The 24,129-nt window shown below is 43.0% G+C and overlaps 2 protein-coding genes across 8 annotated transcripts in view; both read left to right on the top strand.

Annotated features, from left to right (window-relative positions):
* Nucleotides 1-5,621, top strand: part of LOC145362058 (arf-GAP with GTPase, ANK repeat and PH domain-containing protein 1-like) — a 181,620-nt gene extending 175,999 nt beyond the window's left edge. For 2 of the 3 annotated variants that reach the window (XM_080218110.1, XM_080218111.1), the window contains one exon: nucleotides 478-5,621. In XM_080218110.1, the coding sequence (XP_080074236.1) occupies nucleotides 478-675 (198 nt within the window). In that variant the 3' untranslated portion in view covers nucleotides 676-5,621. The remainder of the gene's footprint in view (nucleotides 1-477) is intronic. The other variant, XM_080218112.1, reaches the window with a different exon arrangement.
* An 8,643-nt stretch (nucleotides 5,622-14,264) lies between these two features.
* On the top strand, nucleotides 14,265-22,778 carry LOC145361970 (zinc finger and BTB domain-containing protein 39-like). 5 transcript variants are annotated; one of them, XM_080217974.1, is made up of 2 exons: nucleotides 14,265-14,361; nucleotides 20,385-22,778. In XM_080217974.1, the coding sequence occupies exon 2, from the start codon at nucleotides 20,489-20,491 to the stop codon at nucleotides 22,625-22,627; it is 2,139 nt and encodes a 712-aa protein (XP_080074100.1). In that variant the 5' UTR covers nucleotides 14,265-14,361; nucleotides 20,385-20,488; the 3' UTR covers nucleotides 22,628-22,778. The 5 variants fall into 5 exon arrangements, with proteins under 5 accessions (XP_080074100.1, XP_080074099.1, XP_080074102.1 ...); XM_080217973.1 differs by lacking the exon at nucleotides 14,265-14,361 and adding an exon at nucleotides 14,368-14,461; XM_080217976.1 differs by lacking the exon at nucleotides 14,265-14,361 and adding an exon at nucleotides 14,368-14,486 and having other exon boundaries at nucleotides 20,757-22,778.
* The last annotated feature ends 1,351 nt before the right edge of the window (nucleotides 22,779-24,129 follow it).

Raw genomic sequence — 24,129 nt, 5'->3', positions numbered from 1 at the left:
TGCTTTTACACTAAGTGCAGCCAATGGAAGGAGGTGCAGTCTTCCTCCATCAGCCATACATTCTATAGCGTGAACAAACCCAACTCCTTTACCCGAGAACACTGTAAATCCTGGAAAATGTAGGTCTCTAATTCTGCTGTCAGTATAAAGCAGCTGTTTTTAGCAATGAAAATGGCAGAGAACCAGGTTCTGCACAACTTCTGTCTGTGAGGCTGCATCTAAAAGCTGGGGGCCTAAAGCCCATTTCTGAAGACTGGCTTCCCATCCAGGTGATGGGTGCACTCCCCAAAACTAACTGAAGTGCAGTGTATGTATATAATAAGACTGGTTACATTGTTCCTGTCTTGTCTGTCTGGCCTCATGGTGCGCGGGATTGTTGTTGCAGGAGCTTGAATTTTGGATGATGATCAAGTGAGAAGGTACATTTAAATTGTGTCTTATAGTAATGCTCTCGTCTTGGTTTTCTGTGCTCTACAGTATGGCATTGATGTGAAGGCCAGAGATGTGAATGGAAACACAGCCCTCTACCACGCCCGGCGAGCAGGTAGCCAGGAGTGCATGGATGTTCTGTTGCAACACGGTTGTCCCAGTGATGGCTGCATTATGACACCCAGTCTCAGCAGGAAAAGTATCAGCAGCAGTCTCGGAAGGACTGAGTCCAGGCTTCCACATTAAACAGAAGCCTTGAAGCACTGTGCTTCCACACCTTTACATTCTCAAAGGGCAGCTATTGCAGCCTCCAGACTTCCCACCACCACCCCCACCAACTCCCACCCCAGTTTATTGCAGAATTTGGTGACCAGGAGGTGCAATTCATGGAAACTGGATGTTAATTTTATGACAAGCGATGATATCAATTGTCCCAAAGCCTTCTGACCAAGAGATTGAAACTACTGTTCTTCGATGCGAGAGCTGTCTCGTGTTTTAAGGCCCATTTTTTTGACTGTCTGTCCCAGGTCATATCTAGGTAGCACGAAATGTCGAGTGCCACGACTTGTAGGACAGCAGTGTAGCCATAGGAGCAAGGGTTTGCCAAAGGTTTCTGCTCCTCTTGCCTGCCCTTTTATAATTCTTAAAAGAATTGAATGTTGTTTACACAAAGTGAAACCATGACGTACTGGAGCCATGAATCTGGAGTAAGTTATAGAGGCCAGTTTTCAGCTCCAAATGTTTTATATTTGACATAATTAAATTGTTGTCAGTTTTATTTTCTAACTGTTTAAATAGTGGTCCTATAAGTACCAAATGTTCCTTTGCAGTTTTATTTCCCCAGATGTGCACTTGTATTTAAATTTGTAAAAGAAATTTGTGTGTAATATTGGATATTACAATATTTAGAGAAATGTGAAGACCTACAGAACATTCTTTCATACTAATCTCTGAAGTTCCAATCAAGAAATAGTTGGTATATCATTCTTATTTTGGGGGAAATGAGAGTCACTGGAGAGATAGATGTCTCAATTGTCCATCTTAAAAGGTTGCAGTGACACTTTTTTGGCTGATGAGGCTCCATTAATGCTGTATTGTGCACAAAGCCCTTTAACCATACTGGATTCTATCATAGTGTGAAGCCAACAATCTGTAGTGGCTTGTCTAAAGTTATATTTGAAGCTGGACCTCTAATTTTGGTACAAATGTTGTTGGACAAAAGGATTTTTTTAAAAAAAGAGAGGCTTGTACTAATATAGAGCAGCACTGATGCTCAAATGATCCCACTTTCAACAAAAGGAGCACTGTCTGACAGGAAGGTAGTGAAAGGAGATTAAAGCAGAGCATGGTATGGGGGGGTGGTGGTAAATAAGTATGGGATTTAAAAAAAAACATTTTTTTAAAGTGAGGCACTGATGTTTAGTGCCACAGAATCAGCTATTGAGTGCAGACCAGATCTTTCACCACAGGGAAGATAATATCAGGAAGCATTAACAAGTACTTGAACAAAACACCTAGTTGCCAGTTTCAGAGTGCATTGGTAGGTTGCTCACATGTTCCAGTTAGCATGCATGGTAAAGTGAGAAGGGGAGAGAGAAAATTTAGAGTTTAAATTCAAAAGAAAAAATTGGTCTGTAGAAGGTGCTGCAACTTCAGCATGATGTGCAATTCCTAGTTATCCTGACACTGTCTGTCCAGTCCCATTACACCATCAGTGTAGAAAGTGTTTAGCAGCCGTCTAACTACGTCACAGTAATTCAGTAGTGACACACTGCTAGAATGGTGGGAGATACTTTGGCTTAGTGTATCTGTAAAATCTAAGTCATTGTCTCTCAAGGCTTTGCTTTTTATTCAGAAATCTAAGCAAACAGCAAAGACCCACATTTCAGGACATCACTAGAATTGAAATGAATGAGATAGGAAATTGGATAAGTCAAAAAGTAGGGTTTAGATTCTGCCAAACTTGGGTTTTAAGGATTGTAGGAGGAAATGCAGTTACTGCCAAGTATCCAGTTTACAGTGGTGACTACAAATGAACTACCATTTGAGGTCTTGTGGCATCTACAATACTTTCCATATCACAACCCAATGGCTGGGCCATTGTACCTTTGGAATTAACACTTGCATGTTTTATCAATGGAAAAAATATATTCCCATAGATTGTCAATGACTACTTCAATAGATCAGACAAGCCATTTTGTCAATGTACCTAACAGTTAAAATTGAACCATTGTCTGGATGCATATATGGTAAGATCAAAAGGAAATGTAAACGTATGCAAAAGGTAGCTGTTTTTTCTGGACTCACTTGGTAGTTTGCCTTTGAGCAGGAAGGTTGTGTGTTCAGAACCCCCATTTCAGTGCAGTACTGAGGGAGTGCTGCATTGTCAGATGTACCATCCTGCATATATAAGACTTCAGATGAGGTCAAGTCTACCTGTTCTGGTGGTTCAGGTGGATATGAAAGTTCCCATGGCACAGTTTGAGGAAGACCAATTCTCTCCGTGTCCTAGCCAATATTCCTCCCTTAACAAACATCACCAAAAATTAGCTGGTCTTCGATTTCATTGCTGCTTCTGCAATCTTGCTGTGCGCAAAATGGCTGCCGCATTTGCTTTCATAGCAACAGTCACTGCATTTCAAAATAATTCCTGATATCTGAGTGCTTTGGGACATTTCTGAGAGATGTAATAAGGCGCAATATAAATCTTTTTAATGCAAGTTTACCGCCGCTTGGGGAAAGGGGAAGAAGTGGGCTGACGCTTACAATTACAAGTCTGAATCTTGCTGTCTGACAGTAAGCACTTGGCCTGTTGTTGATTTGGCTCATACTCAAAGTTTCAAAAAGAGCCAGAATGTGATAGTAACTATTTTATGTATATAGAGCATTACACACTAGTAGTACTGTTCTTTCAAACATTCTGGGGAATGAATTCCTCTATGTGCCATATCTAGCAAAGTCATAAACACAATGCATTTACAATTTTGCTACATGTAGCACACAGGACGATTTCCCTATCCTCCCCACTTCCTGTTGGCTTTTAGTACTTCTTGTATTGCTCATTTTAAATAGACAATCTGCTGTTTACAGTTTAGTAAAAAAAGAAATCCAAAATCTGTTTCCTTCTAGGTTAATGGTACAAGTTGTTAATGTGTGAAAATTGTGTAGAAGTTGACTACCTATTAATGGAGATTGCCTTTGGTGATTCTTTTTGATCAGTTTCAGTCACTCACTGTTTCAATGAAGTTCAACTTTTTAGTCTTCAGTCCCGTCTGTATCTGTGACTATTTACTGCCTAATAAAACTCATTGCAACTTTAATTAACAGAACCACTTTTTATTTTCAATTTTCTCCTTTCTCTCCCAAAGGCACAAACTGGCCTTTGCTGGAATAGTTTTGCAGGTTCTGATACTCCAGTATCTCACCCAAGCAGCTGTACTTTATGTGCCAGATTAGACAGTGATGGTATTAGAGCTGAGCCTCTTCCTGCCCCTATCAAATGCCCACACTTGCATATTTTCCAGCAGGAACAGGAATCTTGGCTCATTTCATTTCTCCTACTAGCTTGCCAAAGAGCACCGACTCCAACTATAGCAGGCCGAGTCCTAACTGAGGTCAGCTAACTCAGCACAGACCCTGACTCACCAAGAGTCCTGGAACCGAATGATTTTAGGATACAATATAAAATCCTCTAAAACATAAACATTCTTGTTCCATTAAAAATATCCAGTTCCAGCAGATAGCTTATTTATTGCTTTGGTTTGCCGAAAAACAGCTTTTTAATTGATGCTTAGAAAAAAGTGCAAATAATTGATTTTAAATAAAATGGTGTACCCATTAATTTTAATGGGTTCTCTGCACCCCAAATTTCTCACGGATTTAGCATGTACGAAAGCATTTCAGTTTATCAAAACTCTACAAAATATTACTGTTCTGTACTTCAGTAAGACAAAAAGGACCCAGGAAGGATTTTGTACATTTGGTCTGCTATAATTACACTAAATTCACCTTGTAAGCCACATATTATAAGATTTGTGACAAATAATCTATCACTAATCAAATACAAGCCAGGATTTTTTGATCTCATTCGCTACCGTTGCCAGTGAGAATGGAGAATTTGGTAATCAGCCAAAAGTCCATGCACTGCAGCGGCACTGGAGAATCCCAGCCATGGATGAGGTCAGAGAATCTGACCCACAGTCGTTGTACTGATCACTGCTGACAGAATAAGATGGGCCCTGAAGACTGGAGTTATACTGCTGGCATCACAGTAGTGAAGACAGAGAAAACTGACCTCTGCCTGCTTCCAATTGAAGTTTCAGTGGGAGCAAAGAGCTGATAAGACAGATAGCTCTCCACGAGCCTCAAAGGGTTAAAAATTTAAAACCTCTCAGGCAGTCATTGTGATCAATTAGGAGCTTTTTGCATCTTCCAATTGAAACACAGATGGTTAGGAGCAGGAGGAGGTCATTCAGCCCCTGAGTCTCTTCCACCATTTAAGTCGACTATAGTTATCTTTAACTCACCTCTATTTGCCTGCTTTTACTTTCATATCCCTTGATGCCCTGATCCAACACAAATCCATCAGTCTCAGTCTTAACATTTCATTTGACCCACAGCCTTTTGGGAACCAAAGGTCAGATTTGTGTGTGTGTGGAAAAAATACGTTCTGATTTTACTCCTAACTGATTTAGCTCTAATTTCAAGATAATGTCCATTTGTTCTGGATTCCCATACTCAAGAGAAAAGCTTAGCAAATGTTTTTATCATTTTAATTCCCTGGATTAGATCATCACTCAACCTTCCAAATTTGAAGCACTGCAAGCCAAGTTTTAACTCTTCAAGCCTTGATGTCATTCTGGTGAAAATATTCTGACTCGCCTTTCTCAGATCCGACAAGAATAATCTCACATTGAACGCCATCAGCCAGAGTGTTGCCCACTCATTTAGTCTGTCTATGCCTCTTCTCTCATCTGCGCAATTTACTGGATCATCTAATTTAATTCGCAAACTTGAACATACAACTCTCTTTCTTCATTCAAGTCAGTAATCTCATAGAAAGGTACAACACAAAAGGCCATTTGACCCGTTGTGCCAATGTTGGTAAAAAGCTGAGGCTCCAGTATAAATCCCTGGGAATGTCACTTGTCACATCCTGCCAATTCCCTCCATCACTATTCTTTGTCTCCTACCTCCCATCCAATTACCATTATATGTCATATAGTTTTTGTTTATTCATTAATTGGGATCTGGGTGTCACTGGCTAGATCAGCATTTATTGCCCATTGCCCTTGAGAAGGTGGTGGTGAGCTGCTTTCTTGAACTGCTGCAGTCCATATTGTGCAGACACACCCACAGTGACTTTCAGGATTTTAACCCTGCTATAGCAAAGGAGCAGCTGAGATAGTTCCAAGTTAGGATGGTGAGTGGCTTGGAGGGATGCTTGCAGGTGGTGGTGTTCCCCTGCATCTGCTGCCCTTGTCTTCCCAGGTGAGAGCAATTTCCAAACCAAGTGGTTTGGAAGGTTGGAAGGTGCTGTCTAAGGAACTTTGGTGACTTCCTGCAGAGCATCTTGTAGATGGGACACACACCTCATGGTTAACTCCATTCTTCTGCGCTTTCATTTTTGCCACTTATCCCTTGTGCAGAACCATATCTAATGCCTTCTTGAAGTTCATATTGGCTATGTCAATAGACACTCCTTTCCACCATGCTAGTGACATGCTCAAAAAATTCAACTTGACCCAACTTTGACTCTTTGATCAGCCCAAAAGCTCAGTCATTCTGACTTTGGTGATAAATTTCAGTATCTCCCCCAGAACTAATGTTAGATGCAAATTGGTCTCCACTACAATCTCATGCTATATATTTTATATTGCTACAAATCCAAGACAGCTTCACATCAAAGCGGAATGGTTATACTGTAACTGGTTTTGAAGTGAATGAACCTTTCTCATCATGACCATCGTGTTACAAACCATGTGACAAGTAGTTATGCTTTTGTTCTGCAGCAAATAGTCCCCTCTTTCCAGACACCCCCCTCCCCCCCCCCCTGTTTTTTAGAAAGTCATATTTTCATCTTGTAAGCATTTAGGGAGCTGGGATTTTTAAAAAAATATTTCTGTCTCAAATACAAGGCACAAGCTAGCTTTGCAAAACTGAAGTAATTTCATTAAGAGCATCTATTGCAGGTATTGAAACAAAAACTGAAAAAAGGTGTTAAATAATCTTAACATTTAGATTGTAAATGCTTCTTTTGAACATTTTCTGTGTATTGCCCACTTTATCAATTTAACTTTATTGGGTATATAATGCTTGTGACTAGTCTTCATTTTACTTGTTTTTACATAAAATGATTGTATGCAGTCTGTAAACTGTTTCTTAAATTGTGATTTCCCCTTGTGAATTGTGTTCCAATTCTATTGTAGTGAATTTAACTTCAAAAGTTTAAGTTGTACTTCTGTAATTGTTTTTAAAAAAAGCATGTTCAATAGATGGAGGGGAGAAGATTCTCTCTTGCCCTAAGTTAGTCTGAAACAGGATCTACATCTACACAGTTAGATTGGGTTTTTTTTGTTTAATTTGAGACCCAAGGGTTCATTTCTACTCTTGACTAATTTCAGCACATTTATTATGAACAGGTTTCTGTTAAATTTCTGTCTGCGCTATTTTATTGCTGTCATTAAGCCAAGAAGAACGCCTACTGACGCTCAATTTTGTTACAGCAAAACTGGTTCAACTGCAGTTGCCTCTTCATCCATGCTGTGTACACTCTTGAGTGGAGATGCCGGCGTTGGACTGGGATAAACACAGTAAGAAGTCTCACAACACCAGGTTAAAATCCAACAGGTTTATCTGGTAACAAACACCACTAACTTTCGGAGCAGTTGCTGCTCCTTCGTCAGGTGAATCACTTACCTGACGAAGGAGCAGCAAGCGTTCCGAAAGCTAGTGGTGTTTGTTACCAAATAAACCTGTTGGACTTTAACCTGGTGTTGTAAGACTTCTTACTGTGTATACTCTCAACAGAGAACTCGCTTATTACTTAACACTAAGTGTGATGAGTCTGCCAAACTATAAGGGACACTAGCAAAGAGCCATCAGCTCCAAGTTTTACAGTGGTTTAAAGTTTAAACTGCCTTGCCTCTCAAAATATTCCAATGTGAAATCCTCTAAATAACGTGAAGAAAAGTGAAATGGAGTGACTTGACCATCATGTGGTTCTCTTCCTCAACTCGCCCGCCCCCTGCCCCCAAAGAGGTGCCATTTTCTCCCGTTGTTCATCACCTTCGCCAGTGGCACACAGTGATGGCTGACAGCTTAGGACTTACCACGGAGAAACCATTAGTATGAAACATACACACCCCACTTCACTGCCTTATGCCACAATATATCTGCCCTTTGTAAAGAGTGGATCTTTGAATTTACTTTACGTAGGGGGCAGGAAAGTGAACTGAATTCTCATGATGACATAGCTGAGATATATGGGCATGAACTAAAAACAATCCTGGAAATAGATCAGGCAGCATATCTGGAGAGAAACTGAATTAATGTTTCAGGTCATGATGAACTTTTGGGAGGTGATGGCTAGTGGTATTATTGCTAAACTATTAATCCAGAAACTCAACTAATGTTCTGGGGACACAAGTTTGAATCCTATCACGGCAGATGGTGGAATTTGAATTCAATAATAAATGTCTGGAATTAAGAATCTGATGACCATGAAACCATTGTCGATTGTTGGAAAAACATATCTGATTCACTAATGTCCTTTTGGGAAGGAAATCTGCCATCCTTACCAAGTCTGGCCTACATGTGACTCCAGAGCCACAGCAATGTGGTTGACTCTCAACTGTCCTCTCATGGGCAGCTAGGGATGGGCAATAAATGTTGGCCCAGCCAGTGCGCCCATGTCCCAGTAATGAATTAAAAAGAAACCAAAAATGTTATTAACAGTGGATCCTGGTTTACTTTCGATGTGCAATGCGAGGCTTCTATTTGATTCTAATTTAGTACAATTGGCCAGTTTGAAACTAGTACGTTCTGAAGGACATTAAGTTGCTCACTCCACCACTTACATTATTCCTGTCTAATTTAAAGCTTTGAGAACTGTCCAAGTCTTTTTAATTGGCTCAGATAACAACACTATCACCTCTGCCTTTGGATTTCTTTGCACCATCACTGCAACTCATTTATCTTTTTGAAAGCAGACCTTGTTTATCTTAGCTAAATGGACTTTAAAGATTTCACAGCACTGTTCAAATAATATCAGGTATCCTTGCTAACAGTTTTGAGCAATAACAATCTGCCGTATGTGGAATGGCTCTTTATGTTGCATTGCAAGTGGAATTCATTGTGTGAAGTGCAAGTCACATTGTGACATGGCGCTATAAAAATGCAATTATTTTTCTTCAAGGGCAAAGGCATGCAGTGATTTTCATCTTTAGCAGCCAATGATGTTTGCATTCTCTCTCTGCCTGGACACTCTTCATTTACATCCTTCTTGAATTGGTGTTAATTTACACTGCAGATTCCCATTTCCCCAGCTTCCCAGAGCTGTGCCCCCCAATGTTGCGTGGTGATGGTTGTGTCCCATGTGAGTTAGACTGAGGCTACCACAACACAATTTCAACCTGGGAATATTCAAGACTGGAAAAAGTCATAGCCATTCCCCCAGTACCTAAGGAGTAGCATAACCTGCAATATCTCTCCTATTTCTTTTCAGTCTAATCCATTTCCCCCCCTTTATCTCCATTATTTTTCCTTCGCTCTTTGGAGTTTGGGGTTATGCCCCGTTATACTTGAAGCAGCAGAATTATTTTCACTAGACTGCCTTCCAATAAATAAAAATGGCTCCAATCTGAGCATGTGCAATTTTTTCATTGTAAATAAGTGCACAAGGAGAATTAATCTTCCCCTCTGTATCTCAACACACTTTGTAAATAATTAACTGCATTTGCAAGTAGTCATCACTGCAAAGAAACTTTCATTGCATTTGAACGCAAATAGCCAAACTGTAAGAAGTTGCTAAAAATGATGCCTGTGTGCATGACTTGAAGCTAATGCATTGATTCCAGCAGCAAGCTTGAGCTTACCTGCTCATTTAATGGCGCACAGACTCTTGCAGTATTTAATAGCCAACAATATTTGTTCAGGGATATATCACTAAAGGTGAAGCCCTGATTTTCCAGTATTGGGAACAATGTGAACACGATTGAATTAGTCCAATGCGTAAGTGTTTTTGCCTGAAGTACAAGACTCGATAGGCCGAATGGCCTACTTCTGTTCCAAAGTCTTATGACCTGAGAAGCCTGTTAATTTTTCAAATAATTTGCAGAGGTTACAGACATAGATAGAGCTTGCTGTAGAGACCATGGGTGCTAGCAAGCAGACTGGAAAATCCAACTGGGCTGCAGCTAGCCATTAAAGTTGTGGAGGGGGTAGAAAAGTGAACTTTGTGACACAGCTGAGATGTGGGGATGAAATAATAACAATTCAGCAGATCAGACAGTGTCTCTGGAGAGAAATTCAGTTAATGTTTCAGATCATGCTGATGTTTGATCAGAACTGAGGTGGATATCTCTGTTCACTTTGGTTATTTGGATGCTCTGCTGCTAAAAAAACACTGATGGTGACCTAATTTGGGGTTTAAGACTTGAGCAGCACATTGAGGGAAGCTTCTGCCCATGTACATGCATTCGCAGGCCCCTTGCATTTGACTGTGACGGAGGAAGAGGTTGCGGGTATCAGGAGGTTGGCAAAGGTAAGTGTACTCACTTTGCACACCGCTTGTGGGACCCGTCAAGCACGGTACGAGTTCTGAACTGGTGGGATGGGGGATGCACCATCTCAACTGCTGCACACAACCCATTCTCTTTGCATACATTCTTTCATTGTCTACACTGGGTGTACGTTTTTCTTGCACGTGGAGGTAGCAGATGTGGAAAAGCAAAGGGACATTTGAATTTCCAGCCCAGAGCTCTCCTGTTGTCTGAAGGATTTGCAGTGGAATCAGCAGGCTGCATGCAGGAAGGCTCTCGGCTCCTAACAGCCATTCCCTGGTTCCCTCCCTAAATGTTTCCTCTTCCAAAAATGCTGCCTTGTGCACTGCCACTCACTGATGGCATCATGGTCACTTCCTGAATAATATCACCTAATGACATAATGATCCTTCTGTGACCATTTGCTGTGTGCTAATCCTTTCTCAACATGTAAACCCTGAGGTTAATATGAGAAATTCTGATGCCAAACTGAATGCCATTTTGGAGGCTTCACTAGAATAAAGTCAATCATGAGGTCTAGCATCCTATCCAGCTGAGGTAGTAGCATGCCAATTACCACAGTGAAACAGGCTTACTCTACAGACTGTCCGATGTGACACATAATCCCTGGGATGGTTTGGAAGGATCTGCTAGTGTGAAAGTTTTGTTGTGGAGGGAAAATTTTCAGATTGGAGGCCAGTTACCAGCGGTGTACCACAGGGGTCAGTGCTGGGTCCTCTGCTATTTGTGATTTTTATCAATGACTTGGAAGAGGGGGCTGAAGGGTGGGTTAGTAAATTTGCTGATGACACCAAGATTGGTGGAGTAGTGGATGAGGTGGAGGGCTCTTGTAGGCTGCAAAGAGACATTGATAGGATGCAGAGCTGGGCAGAAAAGTGGCAGATGGAGTTTAACCCTGATAAGTCCGAGGTGATTCATTTTGGTAGGACAAACTTGAATGCGGATTACAGGGTCAACGGCAGGGTTCTGAGGAATGTGGAGGAACAGAGAGATCTTGGAGTTCATATCCACAGATCTCTGAAGGTTGCCACTCAAGTGGATAGAGCCGTGAAGAAAGCTTATAGTATATTAGCCTTTATTGACATGGGGTTTGAGTTTAAGAGCCGTGGGGTTATGCTGCAATAGCACAGTGGTTAGCACTGCTGCTTCACAGCTCCAGGGTCCTGGGTTCGATTCCTGGATCGGGTCACTGTCTGTGTGGAGTTTGCACATTCTCCTCGTGTCTGCGTGGGTTTCCTCCGGGTACTCCAGTTTCCTCCCACAGTCCAAAGATGTGGGGGTTAGGTTGATTGGCCGTGCTAAGAAATTGCCCCTTCGTGTCCAGGGATGCGTAGGTTAGAGAGATTGGTGGGGGTAGGGCCCGGGTGGGATTGTGTTCTGTGCAGACTCGATGGGCTGAAGGGCCTCTTTCTGCACTGTAGGGTTCTATACAGGACCTTGGTGAGACCACATTTGGAAATATTGTGTGCCGTTCTGGTCACCTCACTATAAGAAGGATATGGAAGCACTGGAGAGAGTGCAGAGGAGATTTACCAGGATGCTGCCTGGTTTGGAGGGTAGGTCTTATGAGGAAAGGTTGAGAGAGCTGGGGCTTTTCTCTTTTGAGTGGAGGAGGATGAGAGGCGACTTAATAGAGGGTTATAAGATGATAAGGAGGATAGATAGTCTCTGAACGTCTACTCTATTTCCTCGGGTGGACATAGCTGTTACTAGGGGGCATAACTGTAAGGTTCATGGTGGGGGATATAGGAGGGATGTCCAAGGTAGATTCTTTACTCAGAGAGTGGTTGGAGTGTTGAATGCACTGCCTGCTGTGATAGTGGAGTCGGACACTTTAGGAACTTTCAAACGGTTATTGGATAGGCACAGGGAGCACACCAGAATGATAGGAGTGGGATAGCCTGATCTTGGTTCAGACATAGCTCGGCACAACATCGAGGGTTGAAGGGCCTGTACTGTGCTGTACTGTTCTATGTTCTATTTCTACAGGAAGACCTGTCCCTGTTCCAAAAGTTGTGTTTCGGCCAATCCTGTCGTAGCTCGTACTACAGTTTGCGTTGTGGGCTTTGACAAGTCAACATTTGTGTAGGGGGATCCTAAAATAATGATGGGTGTGGACAAAACATCTTAGTGTGGTCGCACTTGCATTTGTTTTCCCCATGAACTCCTCTTTCTTATCTAAAGCAGTTTGAAAAATTGAATCCATTTTCTAAATGCATCGAGAATGCTGATGCTCACCCCTTTGGATGGGATGAGCAACTATCAAGAATAATGAAGGAAAACTTTAATGTAAAAAGTGCATAAAAAGGCAAAGTCCCCTATGAAACTAACTAATGTATGGAGCCAAATACAACAATTTGAATAGAAAATGTGACAAAAGTATTTAACAGCAAAAAGAAGCTTGAGTACCCCAAGCCTCAGAATCACCAAGGTTAAATATTCAATGTAAATGCGCCTAGTTTGGGGGCGTTTAAGAGATCCGTGGATAGGTTTATGGACGAGAAGGGATTGGTTTAGGTTAGTGGGTCATTGTTTTGTAACTGGTCGGCGCAACATCGTGGGCCGAAGGGCCTGTTCTGCGCTGTAATGTTCTATGTTCTATATACCAGTAGAAGGGTCTAATTTTACCTTCAAAATGGGCCATCAGAAAATTAGGTGCAGACAATGTCAGTGCATGGTTGAAAGCCTCATTTTCCGTCTGTGCCCTGTGACAATGAGGCTCCCTTCTTGCAATATTGAGATTTGTTTATTTTTTTAATTATCAAATTGAGTTTCATAGCATTGCAAAAGAAGGCCGTTCGGCCCATCGAGTCTGCATTGACTTTCCAACAGAGTATCCCACCTTATCCCTGGAACTCCACATCCGTTGGGTGGATTGGCCATGGTAAATTGCCCCTTAGCGTCCAAAGATATGCGGGTTAGGGGAAGAGAGAAACTGGAGGAAACCCACGCAGACACAGGAAGAATGTGCAGGCAGTGACCCAAGGCCGGAATTGAACTCAGGTCCCTGGCACTGTAAGGCAGCAATGCTAACCCACTGTGCCATCCAGGAGAGAAAACAGTTTGACCTCACTGTGACTATACTTTCCAATTCTGGGCACCTGAAGAATGTGAGGGAGAGGGTTAAAGTTGTGAAGGAAGTTGGAGGAAAAAGACGCCCATGGAAACAGGAGGAACACCAGAGGCCATGACTTCTCTCCCTGGCCTTGAACTGTAGACACCCCAATGTACTCCCTCTGCTTTTACACCCCAACAACAATTAAGGATTGTAACGATCGTCCACAAACCTTAATCTCCAAGCCTTCTAGGGGTTAATTTAAGGAAAACATGTTGAATTTATTTCATCGATGCGACCATTGACAGTCCTCATTGGGCACCTCCTGGGAAAAAAAATCCTTGGTGGACGATTATGGAGGGAAATCTCACCAACAACAACGCGCCTTGAATATACTGCAACCTAAGAAGGCAAGAGTCGCCGCTCAGAGTCCTCCGGCCGGTAGGGCGGAGACAGCACTCGGAGTACAGAGTCCTCCAGCCGGAGGGCGGCGCCATCACTCGGATTATCGGGTCCTCCAATCAGTAGGGTGGAGACAGCACTCGGACTATAGAGTCCTCCGGCCGGTAGGGCGGAGACAACATTCTGACTATAGAGTCCTCCGGCCGGTAGGGCGGAGACAACATTCTGACTATAGAGTCCTCCGGCCGGTAGGGCGGAGACAGCATTTGGACTATAGAGTCCTCCGGCCGGTAGGGCGGAGATAGTACTCTGATTATAGAGTCCTCCGGCCGGTAGGGCGGAGACAGCATTTGGACTATAGAGTCCTCCGGCCGGCAGGGCGGAGACAGTACTCGTTTTACAGAGTCCTCCGGCCGGTAGGGCGGAGACAGCATTCGGACTATAGCATCCTTTGGCCGGCAGGGCGGACACAGTAAGAAGTCTGACAACACCAGGTTAAAGTCCAACCGATTTATTAATAAACTCAAGTAAATCGGTTGGACTTTAACCTGGTGTTGTCAGACTTCTTCCTGTGTTTACCCCTGCCCAACGCCGGCATCTCCACGTCACGGCAGGGCGGAGACAGCACTCGGTCTACCGGATCCTCCGGCCGATAGGGTGGCGCCACCCCTGGCTCAGAGCCGTTGGTGTAGGGTATGTGCGATGTCTAAGTCTCTTTGATAGTTTTTAAACAGACTCCCCAGCTGCTGTGGGCTTTGGAAATTGTCGGTGTTGCTATGGCGGTGAAAAAAAGGTGTAATTTTATTATAAAGCAGCCGGTAAGCTGGTGAAGAGTGTGTGGTGAAAGCGGGGTTTGGACCTGGAGCGGGATGTGTTCCTCAGGCTGGGAGGGGTGTCGGTGCTGGAGGAAAACAAAATGTCTGAGCGCTCAGCCTGGGCCTTTGTTACCGCGGGCCAGACTGTGCCCGTAACCCAGTGCCTGGGGGCTGGGCTCCACCCCGTATCCAGCCAGAGTCCCTCCAGGAGGTGTCAGACTCCCAGCCGGGCCCGGAGCCCAGCGTCTGTCAGGACAGTGAAATCAACTGGCTGCACAACAGCAGCCAGAGCTTTTGCTTCAACTAACTTCATACACACCGCGAGTCCCATCTACACCCGAGCTTAAAATAAGAGCGATAAGTGTCCTCTTACCAGAAATCCAGGGGTTTGTTAGATGAGGGAATCAGATTCATAATCTACGGCCAATTTAGAAAACGCCTGAAAAACACATTTGAATTTAAGAGGAACGTATGTTTGTCATCTCGTTCGCGAAATGAAATCATGCAAACTGTCCAGTGCAGTTTTATTTTGTTAAAGTGAATGTTAGTGTTACTTACTCTGGTGTAAACGCCTCCGTAATAGCAAATATCTGGCCATGTGAAGTCTCAAAAGTTTTGAAATTTAACATAATTATTTGAGCGTTTTTGTTACATCACCCGGCCCGATGGAAACGTTTTGCTTAACTTGTACTCTAAGCCAAATGCCATCTGTGAAATTAAACAAAACTTACTAAACTCGTATTTACTAAATACCTTGACAGACCTAGTCCTGGTTTAAATTAGAATTTGGCTTCAAAGGGAACATTCAAAATCGGATGTCGGTGAAGGTCAAAACCATTTTTGCAGGCAGATTTCATAACAATAACATCTTTGTACAAAAACGGAAAATGCTGAAAATCTCTGCGGATCTGTCAGAGTTGACCAAGGGTCGCCCAGATTTAAAGCTATCTCACCCTGGATCCTGTGAGATTTAACCTTATGCAACAACCCTGCGGTACCTTGTCAAAGGTCTTGCTAAAGTCCACGTAGACAACATCAACCGCACTGCCCTCATCTATCTTCTTGGTTACCCCTTCTAAAAAAACTCAATCAAATTTGTGAGATATGATTTTCCACACTCAAAGCCATGCCGACTGTCCCTAATCAGTCCTTGCGTCTCTAAATACCTGTAGATTCTGTCTCTCAAAATACCTTCTAATAACTTACCCACTACAGATGTGAGGCTCACTCACCTGTAGTTCCCAGGCTTTTCCCTGCAGCCTTTTTTAAACAAAGGCACAACATTTGCCACCTTCTGATCTTCAGGCACCTCACTTGTGACTTTCAGTGATTCAGATATCCCTGCTATACGGGACCCGCAATTTCCTCCCTAGCCTCCCACAATGTCCTGGGATACACTTCATCAGGCCCTGGGGATTTATCTACCTTGATGTGCTTTAAGACTTTCAGCACCACCACCTCTATTATATGTACACTCCTCAAGACATCACTACTTATTTCTCTAAGTTCCCTAACAGCCGTACCTTTCTCAACAGTAAATACTTTTAAGAAATATTCACTTAGGATCTCACCCATCTCTAGTGGTTCCACATATAGATGACCTTGTTGATCCTTAAGAAGCCCTACTCTCTCCCTAGTTACTCTTTTGCCCTTTATGTATTTGTAGAAACTCTTTAGATTCTCCTTTGCCTTATCTGTCAAAACAATCTTGTCCCATTTTTACCCTCCTGATTTATCTCTCAACTCTACTCCTACACCCTCAATATTCTTCAAGGGATTCACTTCATCCCAGCTGCCTATGCATGTCATGTGCTGCTGCCGCCTTGACCAGGGCCTCAATATCACGAGTCATCCAGGGTTCCCTACTTCTACCAGCCTTGCCCTTCACTTAATGTGCTTACCCTAAACCCTGGTTATCACACTTTTGAAAGCCTCCCACTTACCGGACGTCCCTTTACCTTCCCACAGGCTCCCCCAGTTAACATTTAAAAGTTCCTGCCTGATACCATCAAAATTGGCCTTGCCCCAATTTAGAATTTTAACTTTTGGGCCAGACCTATCATTCTGCTTGGCTATCTTAAAATTAATAGAATTATGGTCACTGGTCCCAAAGTGATCCCTCACCAACACTTCTGTCACCTGCCCTTCCTCATTTCCCAAGAGGAGGTCAAATTTTGCCCCCTCTCTAGTCGGGCCACCCACATACAAAATGAGAAATTCCTTCCAAATACACTCAACAAATTTCTCTTCATCCAACCTTCTAATACTATGGTTGTCCCAGTCAATGTTGGGAAAGTTAAAATCCCCCACTATTACTACACTATTTTCTTGGAGCTATCTGTAATCTCCTTACATATTTACTCCTCAATTTCCCGCTGACTATTTGAAGGCCTATAGTACAACACTATCAAAGTGATTTCCCCTTTTTTTTCAGTTCTACCCATATTGATTCAGTGGGCGAACCCTCGGTTATATCCCCTCTCAGTACTGCCATGATGTTTTCCCTGATCAAAAGTGCAACTCCCCCTCCTCTCTCACCTCCTGTTCTATCTTTCCTATAACATCTGTACCCTGGAACATTGAGCTGCTAGTCCTGTCCCTCCCTTAGCCATGTTTCAGTAATTGCTAGAATTGTTGTTGTTCATCCATCGTAATCGATGAGAACCTCAACATCATTAGTCCTTTTGAGGCTGGTTGCAGTGTATCCGAAGATGACTGATCAGGGCCAATTTGGGCACGGAACGTCCTGGCACATTTTGGACAGGCTTGTGTAGACACTGTAGTTGTTGTGCTGGTGGCTCTGGACTTGCGCAGCTTGCGATTAAGTTGTGCTTCAGCAATACATCTTGCTTCATAAGCTTGACAGCCCTTGTGGATGAGGCAGCGCCAGGTAGGGTGGTTTTGTGCCAGCGTTTCCCAGGTGGTCGTGTCAATGTCAAGTGACTTCAGGGAGGCCTTGAGTGTGTCTTTGAAACGTTTCTTCTGCCCTCCATGTGAGTGTCTTCCAGCAGAGAGTTCCCCAAAAAGGAGCTGCTTGGGTATGCGCTCGTCTGACATACGGATGACGTGACCTGCCCACTGGGTCTGCGCTCTCATCAGCAGTGTGTGGACTGATGGTAGACTTGCTCTAGAGAGAACTTCAGTGTTGGTACTTTGCCTTGCCATCTGATGCGTAATATTCTGCAAAGACAAGTCATGTGAAAATGATTGAGCTGTCTTGCATGCCTTCGATACACAGTCCACGTTTCACAGGCATACAGGACGGTAGCGAGTACCACGGCACTGTAGACCTTCAGTTTTGTTGCTGGGCCGATTCCTCAACATTCCCATACAGTGGAGTGCAGTCTACCGAAAGCAGAACTTGCCTTTGCTATTCTGCAGTTAACTTCCGTATCAATAGTCACTGCTTGGGAGAGGGTGCTGCCAAGATAAGTGAACTGGTCCACTGCCTGTAGTTTCTGTCCTTTGATTGTGATTATGGGTTCTGTGTACAGTGCATGAGGAGCAGGTGGTGCATGACTTCGGTCTTTTTAATGTTGACGGTGAGTCCAAAGCTGTCACAAGACGTGGAAAATTTGTCCATACTGACTTGCATCTCTGGCTCTGAACCAGCATACAAGGCGCAGTCATTGGCAAAGAGGAAGACTCTCAGAACAGTCTCCCTCACTTTGGTAACAGCTTGGAGTCTCTTCTGGTTAAAGAGCTTCCCATCCACTCTGTACTTGAGGCTGACTCCAGCAACACTGTCCTGGAAGGCATCATTCAGCATGGCAGTAAACATCATGCTGAACAGTGTGGGTGTGAGCACACAACCCTGTTTGACGCCATTGATGACTGGGAATGCCTCAGGAGGATTCTCCGCCATCCAAGTACTCTGGCCATCATGCTGTCACGGAACTGGTGTACCATTTGAATGAATTGGGGGGGGCAGCCGAACTTTGACATGATCCTCCACAGGACTTGTCGGCTGACAGTGTCGAAGGCTTTCGCGAGGTCAACAGAGGTTGTGTAGAGCTCGCGATTCTGCTCCTGACACTTCTCCTGAAGTTGGTGCACAGCAAAAATCATGTCAGTAGTCCCACAACCTTTGCAGAAGCCACACTGACTCTGGAAGCAGGCCCAGCTCCACATGAGTGACCAGACCATTTAGCAGGACTCTTGCGAGGGTTTTTCCTGTGATGGAGAGCAGCGAGATTCCTTGGTGGTTGTCGCATACTTGCCGATTGCCCTTCCTCTTGTAGAGGTGTACGATGGAAGCATCTTTAAGTTCCTGAGGAATGGATCCTTGCTTCCAAAAGGACTGGAACAACTCGGTGAGCTTCTCGATAAGTGCAGGACCAGCAGCTTTATAGATCTTTACAGGTATGGCATCTGCACCGGGGCTTTGCCCCTGGATAGCTGGCTGACAGCTTCTGTGACTTCGGCTACTACTGGTGGCACTGTTGATATCGACCTGGGGAATCCTGTCTATTGCCTCATCATTAATAGATGACGGTCGGTTGAGGACAGCTTCAAAGTGTTCAGTCCATCTCTGCAGGATCTGAGCCTTCTCTGTAATGAGAGTTGTACCATCTGTGCTCAGGAGGGGGGAACTCCCAAGCGATTGAGATCCGTAGAGAGTGTTGAGGGCTTCATAGGACCGTTTCAAGTCGTGCTATAATATTCCAGTCCCACGTACCCATCCATGCCCTGAGTTCATCTGTCTTGCCTGTCAGGCCTCTTGCATTGAAATAAATGCAGTTTAACCTGGACTTCCCTTGCTCTCTGTCTTGTTTTTGCCTGATCTGTCTGGTACTAGGATTATTGACACTGCCTTTATTATTTAATGTGCTCTCTTCCATCTCCCTACTGTTTTGGGTCCCACCTCCGCTACATTAGTTTAAACTCTCCAGAGTGGTTCAATATTTGATATTCAACACTTCTAATCATTATGGAACTGTAATTGGCAAAGGAAGCAGAATGCTAAACTGTAGAGGCAAACAGAGTATAAGTCTGAGGACACTGTGCTCAAACAGTATCCTTCTGGATATACCACATCTTGGTGTATGTATGTGTGTGTGGTTAATGTGTTAATAGGAAGGATGCTGATGTACAGTTTGCTATTGCTTCTCAATATGTGGCTAGTGATGCACTTGTATTTTGTGCATTTCCATTCATTCTCTCTCTCCCCCCCCGCCCCCCGCCCAAAACCAAATAATTCATAGGTGTGCACTCTTCCGTTTGAAACTGACATTTTGTAAAACTTTGTCCATCTCTGCAACTGTTCAGAAGCCAGGTATGGATGGATGGTAGATTGTTAATAAACCTAGAATCTTGGATCACAAGAAAGCTAAAGGCATGTGTAATTAATGCAATGTTTAAGAAGTTATAGAATTGTCATTTAACGATATCCCTTTCCTCGACCCATCCAGTAAATTTTTCCGTGACACAATATGGTGTGTCTGCTGTGTTTTTGTCTCAATGGCCACTAAGCTATGCTATTCCCAGCAGCTGTTTTCTAGCTCAGTAATTGTTGAGGTTGTTTTAATGTATCTTTGTGTCTGTGTGTGTGTTTTATTAGTTCATTATCAGCAAATTAACCTTCTAATGTTATTATTCACCTACCTCCTATAAGATGCTGCTTAAAGCCTACCTGTTTTACCAAGAGTTTGGTCACCCACACTAAGGTCTCGTTCTTTGGTTCAGTGTCAATTTTTATCTGATTATGTTCCTGTGAAGCGTCTTAGGACATTTTACTATGTTAAAAGTTGGACAAATGTGTGTTGTGCCATCCTAATGCCTTACAGTTCTACAACCTTAATTGTAAGTCCCTGGTTGGAATGAGAAGATACATAAGGCATTGAAGTTTGTTATATTTGTAGAATTTTGCATTGTGACTGACCTAACTGTTCTTATTTGCAGGGTTATGTTTATACAAGATAACGTTCATGGAAAGGTGTAAGGCAAAGTACTTTATTGGCCATCCAATTTGATTTTAGTGGAAGTTTCTCAAAGCACTAACAGAAATGGGTATGAGAATTAAATTGCACAGTGCTGACCACCCTAATAACCTTCTTAAGGAACTCAATAAGTTTAGGCTATCTGAAACCATGTGCGATGTAATCATTGTGGTTGGCAACCGGACATTTTCAGCACATAAGTCAGTGCTGGCCTGTGCCGCTGGCTACTTCCAGAAGCTCTTTCTGAATTCTGAGGTTAACACTGCAAGAACATACGTGGTAGACTTTATCACCCCGGCCAATTTTGAAAGAATTTTGAATTTTATCTATACAGCAGAGCTTTTCACTGATCTCATCAATGTGGGTGTTATCTATGAGATGGCAGAGAAATTGGGCATGCAGGATCTCCTCAAGGCTTGTTACTCTACCTTCCCTGACTTGGAAAAAACAGAAGCCAACAAACAGACGGTGGGATCGACTGAAGGCTATGTCCCTCTAACCGGGATCTCAAATGACCAAAATCCTCCCATGTCAGACTCCAGAGGCCAAGGCTCACAGTTTTGTCAAAACAGAGGTTATATCATGCAGGTTGAAGTAGGGGAGAGTTTTAAAAGTGAAGAACAAAATCTTGTGAATGAAAATGGTCCGACAATGCCAGTGATGTACCAACAGTCAACAAAAACTGAGGATAACCTGGAAATGGAATACAGCCAGTCTACATCAACTGAAAATGTGTCTCTGGCCTCTAGTAAAGGCCCATGTGAGTTGTATGAAATACAGAGTAATGGATATTATAATCAAACCAGTTTATTGATGGCAGGAGAATCTCTCAAAGAGAATAGTAGTTCCTGTGTCAGTAACAATGATAACCTCCAGGTTCATTCAATGAAGGAAATGGAGTGCATGCAGTTTGAAGGTATTGAGCAAGATGGCCTTAATTTTGATGACCACCAAGAGAGCAGAGGCCCTTCTGAAGAGATAATTGAGCTAACAGATGACAGCGAAGATGACAATCTTGTCTGTGTAAAGGATGTTAATGGTGAAGGTAAGAGCATGCCATGCCAGGTGTGTGGCAAGGTCTTACCGGCCAACATAGGGCTGATTAGACAACACGGTAAACTACACATTGATGCAAAAGAGGGGTTGTGCACTGTGTGTGGCGCCAAGTTCACTGACAGAAGTTCGCGAATCACCCACGTTCTGTCTCATGTTGGAATCTTCCTCTTCTCATGTGACATGTGTGAAATGAAGTTTGTGACGCAGTGGCAAGTGGCTGGACATAGGAAAGGGAAACCACATGACACTAACATTATTGTACAACCAAATACCATCCTGCCAGCTGAAGCTAATTTTGGAGGTTCTCCCACAGAACTGTTTTGTGCTGTCTGTGGAAAGGCCATGAATAAAGACTACCTTGCTGTGAAAGAGCATATCCTTTCTCATCTCGACATGAAAAGTCTGACCTGTTGTGTCTGTGAACAGCCATCTAGATCAGTCTGTAGCCTAATGTGGCATGTTTTGTCCCACATGAACATATCAATTTTTTCCTGTTCTGTATGTGGTAATAGCTTTGTAGATCGAACTGTTCTTGAGCAGCACATGGCCTCACACCAGGGTATGGAATATTTATATGAATGTAATTTCTGCAGTAGAAAATTTCGGTTAGAAGCCTCTTACCAAAACCATGTGAAGATACATAAGAGGCATAATGTAGATGGCACAAAAGGTCTCATTGCTCAACACCAGTGGCTCAAAAAGACCTTAACAACGTCACCATCAGACGAGTCTACAAGTGATGGACATATGCCTGGTGTACACCAAGAGACTCTTCTGACCCTTCCCTCAAATCAAGTCAAGATCAACTCGAAAGGGAACTGGTACGAATGTGAATTTTGTGGGAAGCGGTTTTCCCATTCTAGCGAGTTTCAGTATCACCTGCGAATCCACTCAGGAGAGAAGCCCTATGAATGCAAGCTGTGCCACAAGTTCTTTAGGGGGCGATCGACTGTCAAAAACCATCTAAAGACCCATTCAGGTGCCCTCATGTATTGCTGCACAGTTTGCCAAAAGTACTGTCCCACCTTGAACCTTATGATTAAACATGTGGAGATGCACAAAGATGGAGGCCTTCCTCCTGACTTTAACATTGCGCAGACTTTTATGTACATTGTACATTCCAAACAGCCAGTAAAAATGATGGACTAACACTTGCGTGAAAAAGAACCAGTTCCAATGTTGGTTTAAAAAACTGTATTCAGACATAGACATCAAATAAAGTCTCATTTTAATGTACAGTGGAACCTTCAAAACTAAGATCACTTTTTTAAGGAGAGCTGCTAGTTGACAGAATTAAAATAATTTTAAAAAAAATTAAATTTATAAACATTGCTGCCTTATAGTGCTAACTTTACTGTATAATGTTGTTGCTTTATCTTTTTTATGTGGGGTACTGCGCTGCTTTTTTTTTTGTTCAAGGGATGTGGATGTTGCTGGCTGGGCCAGCAGTTATTGCCCATCCCTAATTGCCCTTGACCTGAGTATATTTCAGAGGGCATTTAAAAATTAACCACATTGTTGTGGATCTGGAGTCACACATGTAAACCAGGCCCGACCGGGTAAGGATAGCAGATTTCCTTCCTTCAAGTACATTAGTGAACCAGGTGGGTTTTTTTATAACAATCAACAATAGTTTAATGGTCATCATTAGACTTCTCATTCCAGATTTTTATTGAATTCAAATTTCACCATCTGCTGTGCTGGGATTTGAAGCTAAGTCTCGAGAGTGGGATTTTTCAAAGTGGGGGGGGTTGCGACCCACGCAGGGATGTTCAAAATGGGTTGCTGAGTATTCGATTTTTTTAAAAAAAAAATGCAGGATGTTCTGTCTTTTTCAAAACCTGGTGAGATGTTCTGTGATCCAGTTCAAAAGAAAAGTTCTGTTTATAGTGCACATTTTGTAGAAGGCGGCATGACAACGAGGATCTCTCGACTCAGGTGATGACATAGCCAGCACGAGGAGGAAAAGATTAGTATTGGCTGATAGAATTCAAGTTCTGTGCACTTTATGAAAGGAAAAGGGAAGAAAGTGTATTTTAAATGTACAGTAAGTCCCATTTAGGTTGCGACTTGAGTCACAAGGGAAAGCCATTTTGTAAAAGTGGGTCACAGGAAAATAAGTTTGAAAGCCACTGTCCTAGAGCATTACTCTGTGTCTCTGGATTACTAGTCCAGTGATAACACTATTAACCACCACCACTTCCTGTGCTGCACTGCTAGTGCAGGACCATAGCTCCAGTGATTGTCAGTGTTCTGTTTCAGGATCAAGGCGTCCAAATGTACTCCATTACATAATACAGTTCACCGTTGATGTCACAGTCTCCCAAGGGATTGACAGCCTGGGCCAGTGGAGGTGGCCACCTAATTTAGGTTTGCACTATTCTACACCTCCAACCAGGGCTATTTGAAAGGGGCTCATAAGATCTGCTGTAATGAATTTGAGTGTCTACCATCGCAGGCAAGTCATATACATTCATTAATGTCAGAAATTGTGTATTATAATACAATGCTTTAGCAATATAGTGATTTCTCCCTTGTCTAACTTCTCACTCGTAGGTTTTCCAAATGGACGAGTAGAACTTTGAACCCTCTCACCCTTTCAGAAAAATCCACATGTAATTGATGAATTTCATCAGTTTTCTGAGCTGTCT

Source organism: Carcharhinus amblyrhynchos, chromosome X (assembly GCF_965287045.1).
Source record: "Carcharhinus amblyrhynchos chromosome X, sCarAmb.v2.hapA, whole genome shotgun sequence".
NCBI classification, from domain to species: domain Eukaryota; kingdom Metazoa; phylum Chordata; class Chondrichthyes; order Carcharhiniformes; family Carcharhinidae; genus Carcharhinus; species Carcharhinus amblyrhynchos.
The sequence above is the reverse complement of the archived record's forward strand: the minus strand, read 5'-3'. Positions and strand labels throughout refer to the sequence as shown.